This window comes from Eretmochelys imbricata, chromosome 17 (assembly GCF_965152235.1).
Source record: "Eretmochelys imbricata isolate rEreImb1 chromosome 17, rEreImb1.hap1, whole genome shotgun sequence".
Classification (NCBI taxonomy): Eukaryota; Metazoa; Chordata; order Testudines; family Cheloniidae; genus Eretmochelys; species Eretmochelys imbricata.
This window is the reverse complement of record NC_135588.1, coordinates 9,201,942-9,218,158: the sequence shown is the minus strand read 5'-3', so window position 1 is coordinate 9,218,158 and position 16,217 is coordinate 9,201,942. Positions and strand designations below refer to the sequence as shown.

At 37.9% G+C, this 16,217-nt stretch overlaps 1 protein-coding gene across 1 annotated transcript in view; it reads left to right on the top strand.

Annotated features, from left to right (window-relative positions):
- The window catches only part of NF1 (neurofibromin 1), a 165,424-nt gene extending 149,699 nt beyond the window's left edge, over positions 1-15,725 (top strand). Inside the window, exon 58 of the mRNA XM_077836905.1 lies at positions 11,241-15,725. Within this exon, the coding sequence (XP_077693031.1) occupies positions 11,241-11,383 (143 nt within the window). The 3' untranslated portion in view covers positions 11,384-15,725. The remainder of the gene's footprint in view (positions 1-11,240) is intronic.
- Positions 15,726-16,217: the final 492 nt, after the last annotated feature.

The window sequence follows — 16,217 nt, the reverse complement described above, 5'->3', positions numbered from 1 at the left end:
TGTCCTTGGTATAGATGTTCATGCTGAGGACAAATACAAGATTTGGGCAGTGAGAAACAGAAGAATTGGGGTGCAATCAGGTTTATGATCACGAGGTGTTAAAATTATCAACACTATTTTTCTGTAATAAATGGTTACGGTAGATGTTAGTTTTAGAAGTCCTTGGAAAAATCACTTTTTTACATTGCAAGAATTTATGTTCCTGTCTTAATTTCTTAAATAAGAAGGTGGCTTTAGCTTTGTTTATAAACATAAAGAAATTTTGGGCAGAAGTATTATAAAGCAATGAATAGTCAAAAGTGTCAAGTTGGTTGACTTTTTTTAAAACAGAAAACTACATGAAAATCTTAGATGGTGTGTCAATGGTATTACTGTGAGTATTTAAAGGGACACAGTTAAGTTAAAAATCAATTGCTTTCTGAAAATTTTGAGCTGACTATAGGTACAAATAGCACGTAAGGCTCCTATTACAGAAAAGAAGTTAAAGGAAAATTTTGTCAGTTTAATTTATGTATTTGCCAACGCAGGTTTAGTAAATTCACTGTTTCCCTCTATGGTCAGTTAGGAAGATGGAAACTGACAGACAAACAGGAGTAGGAAAAAAATTAAAGGCATTTTAAAAATAAAATTCAGAACATGCTGTATAAATCACGGGTTCCCAAACTTTTTCAAAGTTTGGTCAACGTCTTAATAGAAAGACCTGTCTGATGGCTACCTTTCATCCTACAATTATGTAACATCTCTGTGACAACTCCAGCAGTTGTTTGCTCATAGTAAAGTGATGTTGGGAAAGCATTTGTGTATTCTTAGCTTCTGTACTGCATTGTGTGTTGTGGTCTTTTCAGGGAAAAAAAAAAAATTTGCTGTGTAAGCTTTTGCTCTTCATTTCATTACTTCCCATCTGTTCTGTTTCTCTCAACTAGAAACAAGGAACAAGTCAGTTCCCTATAAACCACTGAAAGTGTTCTGCAAACCACACTGGTCAATGGGAGACCATTTAGGAGAAAACTATTTTTTTAAAAATCCCATTAACTTAAAAAAAAAAAAGGGGGGGGGGTCGGCAGTGTCTGTTCAATGTGTAAATGTATTACATTATATTTTTTTGTAATAATAAATTAGACTATGTAAAATGTAGAGCTAGAGGTTAGTCAGAGCATGCTTTGTGGTCACAAGACTGCTTCATCCAATAGCTTAGCTATCGAGTGGTTTAGTGCTGTAGGAGCTAAAAGATATGATATACCTGGAGTTACTGCTGTTGAGAGCAGATTTTTCTCAATGGTCTTATTGGCTTTTTATCAGTTTAAGCATTTAGATTTTTTGCTAGTGTTGAAGAAAGCAAATGAGAGAAAAGTTTCAGCCTATAAGGTATTCTATATCTGATTCTTAAATTTCTTTAAAATTTACAAAACTGATTTTTATTTCTTGGCTTTATTTTGTTATTGTGGGCTAATATTTTAAGTGAATACTAGACCTCGCTCCTCCAAGAAACTAAGCTATTCCTTTAAATTTATCACATGGAGAACTCATTCATCTGAAAGCTCAGTGGTAACTTTAAGCTTTTGTTTTGCAGGTGTTGCTCAATTCAGAGGATGATCAGGGATAGTCTAGATAATACTTAGTCCTGCCATGAGTGCAGGGGAGGGGACTGGATTGGATGACCTCTCAAGATCCCTTTCAGTCCTAAGATTCTATGATGCATTTTAATTTTTTTAAACTTATTTTCAGAACTTTTCAAATATATACAGTAAATGAGAGGAATACAGAAGGACACATCAAGTCATCTATTAAGAACATAGATATACATTACAACTTAATATAAGCCAATACTTTAGTAGTTTACCAGTGATTGAATTTTGGGTACCCAATTTCAGATATCTTGAATGGCTGGTGTTCAGAGATGCTCAAAACCTCTGAAAATCACCCCTTAAAGATATTTCAAGTTTGTCACTTAAAAATTAAAGCACCTGAAAACCCTAATAACTAAGGATATCTTACCCCAACTCTTAACTGAAATGTTACTTTGTCTCTTCTCTTCACCTTTATTTCTTATTAGTGTTTTGCCTGTACCTGAATGTACTCACCCCATTCTGGCAATTGGGTGGAAGGGAGACTTAGAATTCGAGCAGTGGTTCTCCAACTTTCTAATTCTGTGGACCAGTTTGTAAGTCAGAGCCCTTCATGTTGTACCTCAACCCCCAAATCTTCCACTGCTTGGGCCTGAGCTGCACAGATTCGTACCCGTTTAGCTAAAGGTGTGATGTTAAACTGGTACAACTTTGTATGTAGATCAGACCTTGGTTTTCAAACTGTTCAGTCCTGTTGACCAATTAATCAGCCCACCCTACCACGTCTATATGCAACTGTGGATGTAGCCTAAATCTTGCGTTCAAATTAACTGTGCCATATTAGAGGCTCAGCTTGTTGGGGAAGTCAGATCATTGCTATGTATCTCTCTCCCCATCTGCTGTCCTCTCAGGAGAGGTGAAAGGAAGCAAGGGGTGAAAGAAATGTTCTCCCCAGAATGAAATCAGTAACCCAAGCACACCAGAGTTGGAGATAGAGCTGACCACTACACATGGTCTCTAGAAAGAGGTGAGGTAGCCACGGAAGCTCTAGGATGTTCAAGAATTTCATAGTGATCCGCATACCCGTGGTCTGAGAACCATTCAACCAAAAGAATCAGCTGTTTTGATTATGTCCATCTTATCACATCGAATTAATTTAGAGAGAGCCATTGATTTATACAAACAGGTTATTATTATTTTAATTAAATCTATTAAGAGATTTGCAAATATTAACGTTTTTCCATTTCCTGCCTTTGGAAACAAGAGAACTAGGCAAAATCATTGTCTATAAATGTTTTGTGTCTTATTCTTTTTTCTTATCATGGACATTATTCACTTATGTTTTTTCTTTCATTCTGTGTCCGTGAAGCTTCTCTGCCTTGCTCTAAATCAGCAGTTTTCATGCCGCTTCCTCATCAAGGTACCCTCTATTTTCATCATATTTGCACGAGATACTGCTTGATCTGCATTAGAGTTGGGCTTAAGGCATGAGAAGTAATTTACTAAGCTCTTTAAACACAGGAATGACTCCAGACACAGTACTTGTAAGTAAGCACAAAGCTGTTGCATTTCTTGTATTATCATTAGCTCCTTACTTGATACTTAAAACACAGCAGGTGGGAATGCAAGCCCCATCTACAGGAATAAGGCAGGTTTGAGAAGAGAATTGGCACCTAGATACTCCAGTGATGGGCACCCAATGAAGATAATCTACTGCAGATATTAGCAAAGAATAAGAGAGAGGCCAAAATGTTTCATTTGAGCTCTTTTGATTAATAGGAAATCAGCTTAAACATCAGTTGTATACCACCAGCACTTACGCACAAGAGGAGTTGTTTGGAACCAACTTTGCCAGATTAATTATTGAAGGGCACATGCTGCTTTTATTGAGACAATGTCATTTTGAGGTTTCCGTTCATGTAGGAAGATACAGAAAGAGTTGCAGAGAATGTGTTATGTGCTCACCCTTATAGACTGCTTCCTGTTTTCCTTTATCCTGTAGTTTGCCTGAGCTCCAGGTTGTCTGCACCTGTGTGTGGGGAGCGAAAGGGTGAAATTAGCCACCACTGACAGCAGGAGTCAGAATGTAATTGTGTTTTTAATTTAGAAAATAATCCTTATGCCTGTAAAATAGTGGGCCTGATTCTCCACTCTCAGTCGTGTAAATGAAAGGAGAATCTGGTGACTGACCAAATGAGAGGCTGATTCTCATCTATATGAGACAGAAGACCGTTGGAGGCAGTTTATTAAAATGGCATGGAAAGTTTATTCATTCAATAAACAGTCACTTGCTTCCTCCTTCCATAATTAGGTTAAAAATTATCTGAAATTCCATTAACATTTTTTTCACTGTCACTGATTTTTGCTCTACGCTGCATTTTAACTGCTACCATTAAAATAATTTTCTATGTACAGTGCTCATTCTATTGCTGAACATTAATACAATTGCTCTTGAATATTTCTGAACATAACACACCCAACACATTCATTTTGCTACAGAAATAATGAGACAAAGGCCTTAGGTGCACCAGTGTATTAGTGCAGGAATAATTTTCACTCAATACACAATTGCAGTATAAAATTTATAACTGTTACTTGGAAGCAGGTTTGGATTAAAGTGAGGTTTCAACATCATTGCCTCAAATTAATTATTCTGTTTTAGGATGTTAGTGACGATTGCTCTGGACCCAAAGTCCCTTCTGTGTGGAGTGACTTTTCACATTTGCAGTGTAGTAAGTTATTTATGTGAAGTTCAGACTAAAATAGTTAGAACTTCTGTTTGCTTTGTTCTGATATGAATCTTTTACACACTAAGTTATTTACAATTAACTTATTATAACTAGTCCAACATTGAGAGAATAAGGGTTAAAGCTGTTTAGAAATGTCTGTGCATTTGAACATAAATCCCATTTAGTGCTTTCATCCTGATATTCTACTGTAAGCTTCATTCAACCTTTACCATATAGAGGTGCACTTGTTTAGCCACAGTTCTGATAAAGGTTTCCTGTCAGCAGGTAGTCAGCACAGCCATTTGACACAGAGTGAAGTTTCCTGTTAGGCCCATTTTATGACCTCTATCTTCTGTGGTGCTCGCTGTGGAAAATATATTGGTACTCAAAAAATGTCTGGTTTGCAAATATTTAAATAACACTTCAACTGGTGTCTTTCATCACTTAAAGATCTCTTCAGGTGATTGTCCACATGGTCCACTTCCAGTGCATGTGTGCTCCACGTGCACAAGATCGGATTCTTTTGGCCAGCTGTGCCATTGGGGTCTCACCTGAACCTTCGATTCCCTGCCATATATCCCCACTGAGGGCATAAAGGGCAGAGTGAGCCCAACCATCTGTCCGCTCCTTCTTATCAACCATAGCTGCAAGGACAGAACCCCTGCAGTGTTCAGATCTCTGCACACTGTGCTACTTTACTGATCTGCTCTGTGTGTGTGTGTGTGTGTGTGTGTGTGTGTATATATATATATATATATATATATACACACACACACACACACATACATATACGTTAAAACATTAGTATAGTAATTTTTTACCACCTTGGCTATATATATTTAAGAAAAAAATTACTAGTGTTAAGGACTTCCCCGGTACTGGGATTTAGCTTGCATGACTGAAACAAAGTCCCTGAGGTTCCAACCATCCCTGCTTTAACATAGACATTCCACTTTGTTAATGACTGGCACTCAAGATGCCTTTTTTGTCTTGGAGAGCCATATGTATCCCTGGTTTCAGAGTAGCAGCCGTGTTAGTCTGTATTCGCAAAAAGAAAAGGAGTACTTGTGGCACCTTAGAGACTAACAATTTATTTGTGCATAAGTATCCCTGGTAAATCCTCAGTCTCACTCGTTCCGCAAGAGGATGCAGAAGGTGAGAAAAGCCCCTCTTAGGGGACCTAAGTTAAAGGAGGCATAGCTGTCCTAAAACAACTTCTCCTATGGTGGTTCACAGCCTAAATCAGGTCCTTCTGGTCTCCCAGCACATACAGCAACAGTCTGTGCCTCGCCCGGTACGGATACTTGTGCGTGTGGTGCTGATGACTCTGGTGCCAACCCCTGCAGTGCAGAAACTCCCAGCACAGATTTCTTTAGTACTGAAGTTATTTTCAGTACCAGCTTATCTTGTGCTGACCACACAGACTGAGGCGTCATTACTATCCTCAGCTTGTGAGAATGCCCAGTACAGTATCACCTACTAGCACTATGAGGGAGAGATAGCTCAGTGGTTTGAGCATTGGCCTGCTAAACCCAGGGTTGGGAGTTTAGTCCTTGAGGGGGCCATTTAGGGATCTGGGGCAAAAAAATTGGGGATTGGTCCTCCTTTGAGCAGGGGGTTGGACTAGATGACCTCCTGAGGTCCCTTCCAACCCAGATATTCTATGATTCTATTACAGTACTAGTCTCCTCTTCAGCTCCCCTTCTGAGCACAGTCAGGAATTATCACCCACCCACTCAACTTGGTCTCATTCATGTGGCTCCTACTTGCTTGACAGGGAGCCATCACTGTATGTATAAACCTTTGGGACCTCAGGGAGACCAACATTTGCAGACTTGATTAATAATTTTCCTGCATAATAAATCTGATTTTTTTTCCAGATCCTTGTCTCTTGAGAGTCATTTGTGGGTCTCTGCTAGGGAGTTTCTTAGTAAATCGTGGTACCTTGGTCCAATTACTTTCACATATCAGTTCAGCTAGCGCACAGAAAATCACTCAGATTCCAGGTGGGAGCATCTCACTACCAGTACAGAGTCTTGGCCTTTAGTCTTTGAACAGCACCAAGAGTATTGTTTGGCAGTCATAGCAGCTAACCTAAGGAGACAAGGGATCCAGGTATAGCCATACCTTGACAGTTGGCTCATTCAAGGATGATCACGGTAGCAGGTGAACAATTCCATTCCCTAATCCTGCAACTTTTCACGACACTGGGTCTCAGGATCAACAAAGAAAAGTCATTGCTATTACCAACACAGAAAATAGTGTTCATTAGGGCAGTGCTAGATTCCGCATCAAGGGCTTATCTGCCACAGGAGAGTTTCAAGACCTTAGTAGATCTCGAGAGTCAGCTGCAGGCTCACCCACAAACATCAGATGTCACTGCTTGCTGGTCACCAGCAAGTGGAATTTGTGGACAATCAATCAAAGATCAGTTACTTTAAAATGTGTTGGCTACATGGGTTTCATGACCCTCCCTGCTTCCCTGGAGGCCTATGCCACCTGGATAGTGTATTGGCAAAGGAGCTGACAGACAGCTGAGCTGTGTCCGCCTGTTAGGTCCTTGAGTGTCAGAGCATAGGTCATCCAGGGCACAGGCACAGCCGAACTGGCACTTCTGGCTAAAAGAATCCAATCTTGCGTGCATGGACACATGTGCACAAGAAGGGGAATCCGTGTGGACAATACATCTTGCAGAGCCACAGTTACAGTAAGATAAGTAACTGGTTTTTTAATTGTATCCAGTTTCCTAACAACTCTGATTCAAGTTGAGTTAAACCCTGAGGTTTGAAAGGAGGGTAAAACAAGTTGTTTTCATATTACACTGACAGTGTATGATTAAATATACAAAATGGCGTGCATCAACAGAGAAGCAAAAAATGGAGCATTAGAAATAATTGTTCCCATTTATAGCAGAGGTCTGTGATTGTAGGAGCTGTACAATGGGAGTATAGTGCGGCAAACCACTGCCACCGTCACTCTGAATTTACCTCCTAGTGGCACTCATCCATTGATATTTGTTTGAATTTTATACCAGCTTTTTAAAAAATGAAAAAATATCCCTTGATTGAATTACATTTGAACTGCTTTTGTAGTGTTGCTGTCTGGTTTATAGCCATTTAAATGTAAGGGGCGCTTTCATTTTGTAAAGTAGCAGCATCTGTTTACATCCTTCTGCTTCTCTGTCATACGGACTTGATAGTGTTAAAATTATTTCAGTACGCTTGTTACTATTTGACACACCTCTAATAACTATGTATAAAGTCTGAGGTTATTTCTGCCCAGTAGATAGAACCGTTTTTTGAGTCCAATATTTTTGTTTGTCTTTTGTGGGGAAATCAGAATTCGTGAAAGGTGCTGAATTGGCTGCCCTAGGGTGAAATCGTGTGGCTGTTCAACAGTGCAATGTAGCCAGTGGCAATGCAAGTTACATTCCAGTTTCACGACCATGGTGCCTTATTCCTAACCTGGAGGGCCAACTTTCAGGGGTAAGGAAGTACTTCCCCGCCAAGACCCATGGTCTCTGCTGACACTGCGACAAGCCCTTCAGTGCATGTAGTGTGTGTGAAGGAGATATCTTGTCCACAGGGAATTGGACTGAAGCCAGTCATTTCACATTGGTTACCAACCAGGGCGCAGGAGTCAAGCCAGCAACCTGAAAAAGCACTGAAAAAGCTCTCTTCCATTACCAATCCCTTGAACCCCCATGATCCTAGTGTTACTATGCAAACCCCATTTTTATCCAAGGGAATTTTCATTACCATTTCTACTAGATGTGTAGTAGATGTACATTTAATACTACAAATTATATGAATATAGAACAGGTATATCCTGTTGGCAGTAAACAAGACTATTAAAATTCATATCTAATCACACAGTTGAATTTTCTGTGGGTTTGCATACTGTTTTTACTACCCAGTACATGATAGGGAACATGATGCAGATGACACGTTATAAAAAGTAAGTCTACCTGTGGTTAGCAGGTATTTTTTAAATAATTCAGCTGTTTTTTTAATTGACAGGATTAATACACTAAATAAACCATATGAATCAGGCAACTTAACATTCTTCAGCATAGTTCAGATCAGAAGCATCTGAAAATTTTGAAAAGTATTTTCTGTCTCTGCTGCCAAGTTGTAGGCCAAATCTCAGTACAACGTGATTTAAAGCTGCCAAGCTTTGGCTCCCTGTGAGATGTTTATAATAAAAATATCAGAAATCCCTTAACTTAGGCAATGCTATCTGACTAGCACTGTAAGAAAGACTTAATACAGCCTAGTGTCACTCATACCCCAGACCTACTGCTCAGACTTAGAATTTGTACACATACACACCTGTTCTTCTTTTCCAGGAAAATTTCTGGCCCATGACAGGAGAGCATAATCCTTAGTTTCCATATCAAATCATGACTGAATCATTTGATTAAACTTCAATTTGCATCAGTTGTTCACTGTCCTATATAGCACCCACCTATATGCCCAATGGTCCTAGTCTTACTGTCCAAACCCCATTTTCTAGACAGAGCACTAAAACTGAGCAACATTCCACAGTTCTACAGCCAATCTGTCATACTCCTGGTATCAGTAAAATTACTTAAAACAACGAGTATTCTGAAGGCTGAATTAGAGAAAAAATAATGTAATTAAGGGGAGGATGGTATTTCTGAAAGTATGACAGATTTTCAGCCTGAATAAAAACTGTTTTGTGTTCAAAAGGCCTCTATGTATATTCCAGAACCATCTAGAAGCTCCAATGTGCTACCTTCACATGGAAGGAGACAGTTCCTGAAAAGCTTACAATCGAAATGGGCTAGACAGAGTTAAGTACTGTCCCCATTTTACAGATGGGGAGCTGAGGCACAAACAAATTGATTGACTTTCCCAGCAAGCCAGACACTGAACCCAGATCTACTGAGTGTTAGTCCAGTGGCTTAATCTGAAGACCGTCCGTATTCCACTAAAATATCCTTTTATTAAAACCCAACCCAAAAAAGTTCATTTCGTACTACAGTGAAATTACGTTTCCACTGTAACCCATCAAAATGAAGAGGCTGATTCAGGGGCAAACAGTTTTTAAGGCATTGTGATTCAGTTCATACACCAGGGAAGTTTGAAAGAGGAAGTAACTTTAAATGATTGAAGGACAAGAGGCTGGATATGGCTTCAGCTAAGGGCAGAAGAGCATGGATGCATGGATATTGATAGCTCTGAATACATACTCACTAATATAGATAGATCTGAAACAGCACTTAGATATTTGCATTCCTCTCCAAAATTCATAAGACATGAGCCTCACATGCAGGGATTAGGATACTTACTTGTGTGTGCACTGCTTAGATCACACTGGCCATACGGTTTTTATTTTTTAATTGAAAATCTGTGGATACTTAAGATAACAAGTGCAGATGTGCATTCCTACACCTGTACTCAAAAACATCTTCCTGTTTAGAAAACAAGGATTTACTGGATTCAGTGAATGGTTTATATGCCTACATATCACCTTTAGGGTGTGGTGAAAGCACAATAGAATAAAACATTCCAGCAAGTTTCCAGAGGCTAGATTAGCTGATTTCTTCTCTTTTAAGATTGGAGTAAGTTAACAAACACACACCAAATACTGGGAATTATTTTTGTGTTAAACAATAGTTTCACAAGTCACAATTTTTGTATTTGATTTTGGTAATTTAGTATATGCAGCTTGTGTATGTTTTTACGTATATATAGTACAGCATGACAGTGCATTACCTGGATACATTCTTTATGCATCCTCTTCTCGGTTCTTAATGAAAAGATCAGATGCTGATCCTGTCATTTTTTTCATATTTCATACAACTGTATCAGTTGTCTATCTAGAGTTTGAGACATCTGAGAACAGTAAGATTTATATACATCTTTTACAAAAGCAATGTTATCAATATTTTTTAAAGTAAGTAATTTCCTGCAGATTCCTTACTAGAAATGAAGTGTTTAAACTTTTACTGCAGAATACTCACAGCTAAAGATGGTTGTTCTGTGAGATGCTGTATTTCTGAACGCTACCTGTAATAAGTGTTAAAACACCCCTATAATCTGTCTTGAAAGTTCAGAATTTCACCTCCCCTGCAGGGTTTTTTCTAAACTAACGCAGTGTTATTCATTAGAGTTCACCCTGCAGGTCATATGGAATTTTAAGTTGCCAGAACTGTATACATGTAAATTGCCATTAATATTTTTCTGTTTTTACTGCTTAATTAAGCTTTTTAGAACTCTTTGATTCCCATCCTCCTCCTCCCCCTTATAATATTTATATTAAGGGGCTTTTGACTGGGAGATATGACTCAGCTGTGCAGGTGGAATACAAATGAACTCATTATATGATGGCAATACTAAAAGACTGTAATGTAAATGGTGCTTTGCTTGCTGTTGAAGTGTTTGGCATTTTACACAGAAGACCAGAAGTGGAGGGAAGGAGGCTGTTATGAAATGGAGCTAAGATTGAAATAGTAGACTCCTCTTGACTGTCTCATATATCTAAGAAGCCTGTGGCGCTCCTAGTGCAATTTTATTGGCTTGGTATTTGCAATGTTAATTTTGCTCAGTTCAGCGTGATTAGAGTGTGTGGAGAGATGCGAGCAATTGTAGATGATTGGATGGTGACCTCTCCTGGAGAGTTAGGGTAAGGTTTGTGTTGAAGATGCTCTCTTCTGTGGTAGTTACCATTCAGTTAAGGCCTGCCTGCTTCTAGCTTCACCTGCAGTAATTCTTATTTCTCTTATCTTTTTTCTGCAACTTTGTTATTTCAAGTATACAGAATGTTTCATTTTTTCTGCCATTAAAATTCTTAAATGACTTCTTGGTGACCAATTTAACTGAGGACAAACCTGTCTTTAAAATATTAAATTACAAGATAAATGGAACTGAGAATCGTAGCCTCAGGAAAGTAATGTTGTGTCCCCTTTATTTCCCATCAGGAATTGACAAGGAGAATGTCGAACTCTCCCCCACCACAGGACACTCCAACAGCGGGAGGACACGCCATGGGTCCGCAAGTCAAGTGCAAAAGCAGCGAAGCGCTGGCAGTTTCAAACGTCACAGCTCTAAAAAGATAGTGTGAAGCTTTTTTTTTTTAACTGACTTATGTACCTGGGCTTCACTAGTGGCCCTCCACCAGTTGTGATGCTGCACTTAATTCTTAACGTTCCCATCCCACCAGCCATGTTGCCAGATGATCAACTCTTAAAACATTGCCTGAATTTTAATGCCTTCTTTTCTTCTGTTTTTTTGGTTTAAGCCAGTATTTCAGAACCATTCAACGGAACCATTTGTAGATCCTGAAGAACTTCTTAGATGAATGAAGTATGGAATTCTTTACAGTGCAGTACAGTCGCTGTCCAAATATGAAAGCCATTTCTCATAGACGGTTTTACCTTGCTTCTGTTATATGCCTTGTTAGTTTCTTCTTTAAAGAAAAGTGTTACTGTTTAATCCTGTTTTGCACACTTTTCAAGTTAATGGCTTCATGAGCCGGGGAAGTACTATAATCCTTGTTAATTCAAACCCTTCAGATTTTTAGCTGTGGACTTTTTTTTACCATACTTAAAAGTAACCTTGAAATTAGCCACAGTGCAGTAAACCTAACCAGAGGTGGTTGATAAATTAAATCTTTAGTAATTAGCAATAAATTTAAGAGGACGAGGAGGCCACTTGTCTCTTCATTTGCCAGAACGTAGCTTCATATATTTAGGACTGTATATGGACCAGACTGGACAAACTGACTTTTTCCAAAGTACATTTATTTTTTGCTGAACTTTGACTGCACTAAAAGAAATGGATGTGTAGAGAAAAAGCAAATCATCAAGAACTGACTATTAATTATGCTCTCTTAGTAGCTGCTTGAAAAATGTATTACTTTTTATGTTACCACATATCCTATGTGTTACTTTTGCCCTTTCCACCAATTTTATGCACCTTCAAGAAATTCCTGGCAGAATAACTGTTTGGGAAAGTTGTCTGAAGTAACTTTCAACTCCCTCAGAATTGTGTTTGGCAAAGCTGCTTGTGTGCTGCCCAAGCAATGATACAAAATCATTAATGTTCACTTCAGTGCAAAATGGTACATGAATTTAAAAATAGCTGACATCTTTGTCAGACAGGTTTTGTATGAATGTTTGCAATGCAATTTCTGCCATCAGCATAGACATTTCTCTCAAATTTTTATAGAAGAATTTTCAATTTTTTTTTTTAATTTGCAAAAATTATGTTTTGGGTTTATAAGAAGTAAACTGAAATTGCTTTCTAGCACTGTGAAAGATTCATCAACTTACAGTAGTATATTAACAATGGATGACTGTGATAATATGCTGCTATGTTGAATGATATGTAATGAAGCAGCACAAAGTGCTACAAATACTATCTTTATGGACTAAAAACATGCGGAACATTTTGATCTCAGAGGTAAATATAAATTCTGACAAAGGAGGGCATGTCATCTGGGTGCTCATTTTAGGGCTAAATATATCTACTGTTAATGCCAGGTGGTCCCTGTTGTATGTTAGGATTTAGCAATTTATGAAAAAATTTAAAGAAAAATTTAAAGAAAAAAGTAGATCGTATTAAAAAACAAAAACACCTCCCATAGTGCGATTTCAGTAGTGGCTTTCAGTAAATCAAACTCCACAGCTAAATTAATAGAGAATGGTACAATTAAGTGTTCAGATTGTATTGATATAGCACATTATTCACATTTATTCACACAGTAACAGTGTAACATGTTTATGTAAATAAAAATTTGCCTTTATTGTATTGATTCAGAAAATAACAATTTAATTTTTTTAATTTGTTTACAGTCCTGGAAAAACTATGAACACAAACTTAATATGCAAATAGTTTGCCAAAATAAGAGGAAAACTTAGAATTAGTAGTTATCTTGAACTAGATATGTTGGAAAATATTGAAGACTTGTGCAATTAACCAAACTTTTTTTATTCTTGATCATGTAGGAGCTGCAGTAGAAACTTAATTATTAAAATTCTACAAAAGCTATGTATGAAATGGATTATGAGGATAGAACTGAATTTAGGAATAGAGCAATGACCAATGCCAGGTACTAAGCTGCTATGCATTCATAACCTTGGATATCACAGATAAAATCTCTTCCATCTAGTACATCCAATTGTGTAGTAGTCAGTTTCAAAATCTGTCCGTTTAAAACCTTGATCATATTGAATCAAGCTCATTCTAGCCTTGTCAGTTTTCTAAGTGTTCAGTTTTGTTAAAGATTATGAATCCTAAAGAAAACTCACTAATATATTTTTTCTCACCATAAGGCTGGGAAATCTTTTAAAGGTAATATGCTGTTACAAAATAGAAGCTTTTTGCTCTTTCAGTTTCCCTGGTGAGCTAATTTTCAAAAATACTGCATTTTTCATGTTTATTACCAAATCAGTTTGGATTGGGTTGAGTGTATTTAAAACTACCTTTTCCAATGTTTTGAGATTGCCTGACGAAATTGGAATTCATAAAAAGTGTGCATTTCAAATGTGTATGTTGTGAAATCAAAATACAGTGATCAAAATTATCTTTCATGTGAGAACCGCAGGAGTGTCTCAGTACCCACTTGACCAAAACTGATTTCATGTAAGATAGGCAATAAGTAACTCACCTTAGTAAATGTCATTGGGTGGGAGGGATTGTCTTAACATTTCTACCATTGAGTTGGGTCAGAAGATCTGAACCTTCTAGAGCAGGGGTGCCAAACTCATTTGGAGGAGAAGGCTGTATTCTATGGTTTATTCTAGTTTGTGGGCCATCGTATACATTCAGGACCATATACTCCCCCATATTGTACAGTGGAACAGCCACCAATGTTGGTCGGAGGGTTGCAAAGAGATCATGGTCTTTATATAGTGACTAACTATCTAGTGATAAGTTATTTGTTCAGTGCCTTATTGTCACATTCTTCACTCAGAAAATCTGCTCCCCAGTAAAATCTGCTCTCCACTGCTATTTTTGTCTTTTTCTTTCTCATGTTCTTTCTTAATTCCTTATTCTCCTTTCTTTCTGTGTCGCGCCCCCCCCCCCCTTGTCTTTGAGTCTTCTGCCCTTCTCTCTGCATTTCATTCGCTGGGGCAACTGCCACTTCCTAACACAGTGTGCTTCATTCCCTCCCCCTGGCACCCATTCCTTTTACTAAAATGGTTAGTGATGAAGTGAGCTGTAGCTCACGAAAGCTTATGCTCAAATAAATTGGTTAGTCTGTAAGGTGCCACAAGTACTCCTTTTCTTTTAGTGATTAAATAGTTAATGATGAGCCTGAAGTATAATCACTGAGCCTTTGATATTCCAGTCTGATTAACAGGGAATGGAGGAGTTCACACCTCTGAGTCATTGTTTCAGACAGCTGCAGACTCAGCAGCCGTCACTGCATTGGTTACACTCTGTTCACATTTTAAGGTGATCTCTGCAGCCATGGGGCCTAGACACTTTGATTTACGGGAAAGCTTAGATTTTGGAGACTCTGAATCTGACATGCGGACCACATAAATACATCACGGGGACCGTACGTTTGACACCCCTGTTTTAGAGCATGTTTATCCATTATGCATTAACCACATTAAGTACTGTAAAGACGATTGACATTTTATTGTTTGTGTTTGTATTTTCCCTGACTTAAAGTTAACTCGGTAGTATTTTAATAGTGCATAACCTACCTGTTAATTATACCAACGCTTCTGCTTTAATGTGCATGCAATTTATTTTCCATGAAAAGGAAACATTTCAAATAAGTATTTTGTGGACTGAGCATTTGGGAAAGTGCCAGTGCTCTATTCCTAATTGGTTTGTAGCTTTTAGGGCTTTTTCTGTTTCATTCTAAGGTTAATATTTTTCAGATGTAATGAAGCACGTCTTAATGTTATGCAACAGACTTACCACAGACAGTCACTTTTAGTGTTGGCCACACTTTTTTTTAATGCAGTATATCACCTGTAAATAGATTTTGTGTAAAATTTGACAAAGTATATTTACTACACTGTAAATACATGTGACAATATATTGTATTATTTTGCTTTTTTGTAAAGCAGTTAGTTGCTGTATATGTATAACATACAAATTTGATTATTCTAGTGTTAGTAATTGTTAACTACTACTTCTCCTTCCTGCTGGTGCGTTGTCATTTAAAGAAGAAAAAATGCTGTGTACGATAAACGTACACGGTGTACGATAACTTACTATTTCCATTTGGGCCTCAACTTCAAAAATGTTTCCTTGATTTACAATCCTGTTACTATTGTAAGCAAGCGTGCAGCAGCCAGTGAGAATCCTGCTGACTCGAACACAGTTGGTAACTTGTAGGTAAAAACTGTAGAAATCATAGTTTCAAATAATTGTTGTTCACCCTATTTTCCCCTCATGTATGTACTTCCCTTTTTTTGAAGTAAAATGTAAATTCAACCTGCTTTGAGTTGTTTGGGGGTCATTGGCTGCTAGGGTTCACGGCTGACCTTTTTATTCTCATCATTTTCTTGTCCCTCAGGGTACTGGGATTTGTTTTATTCTTTTGGAAGCTAGAGGTGGGTGTGAACCAAGAACCTAAAGCTCATCAAGGTCAGAAGGATTCTTCTGCTGACTTCAGTGGGGAAGTCCACAATCGTGTTTAAAGCTGGTGATGTGGATTTGTGGCTGTGAATATTGCTGAATGCTTTTTCTCCATAATTGTTTGTTTCTAGATCATGGTTAAACTAATTGTTCCAAATTCTGCCCTCTGTTAAGCGTGAACAACTCCTATTGACTTAAAAGATGGCTAATATCTAGTAGCAGAGCAATTCATGTCACCTCACATCAGTCAAAATCAGTTTATCATTTAAATAGCTCAGTATTTCAAATCCATTCATTTTTAAATGTAAATTTAGTTTTTTAATAACTAAAGGTGGCTGCTTAGTCTTTCTAAA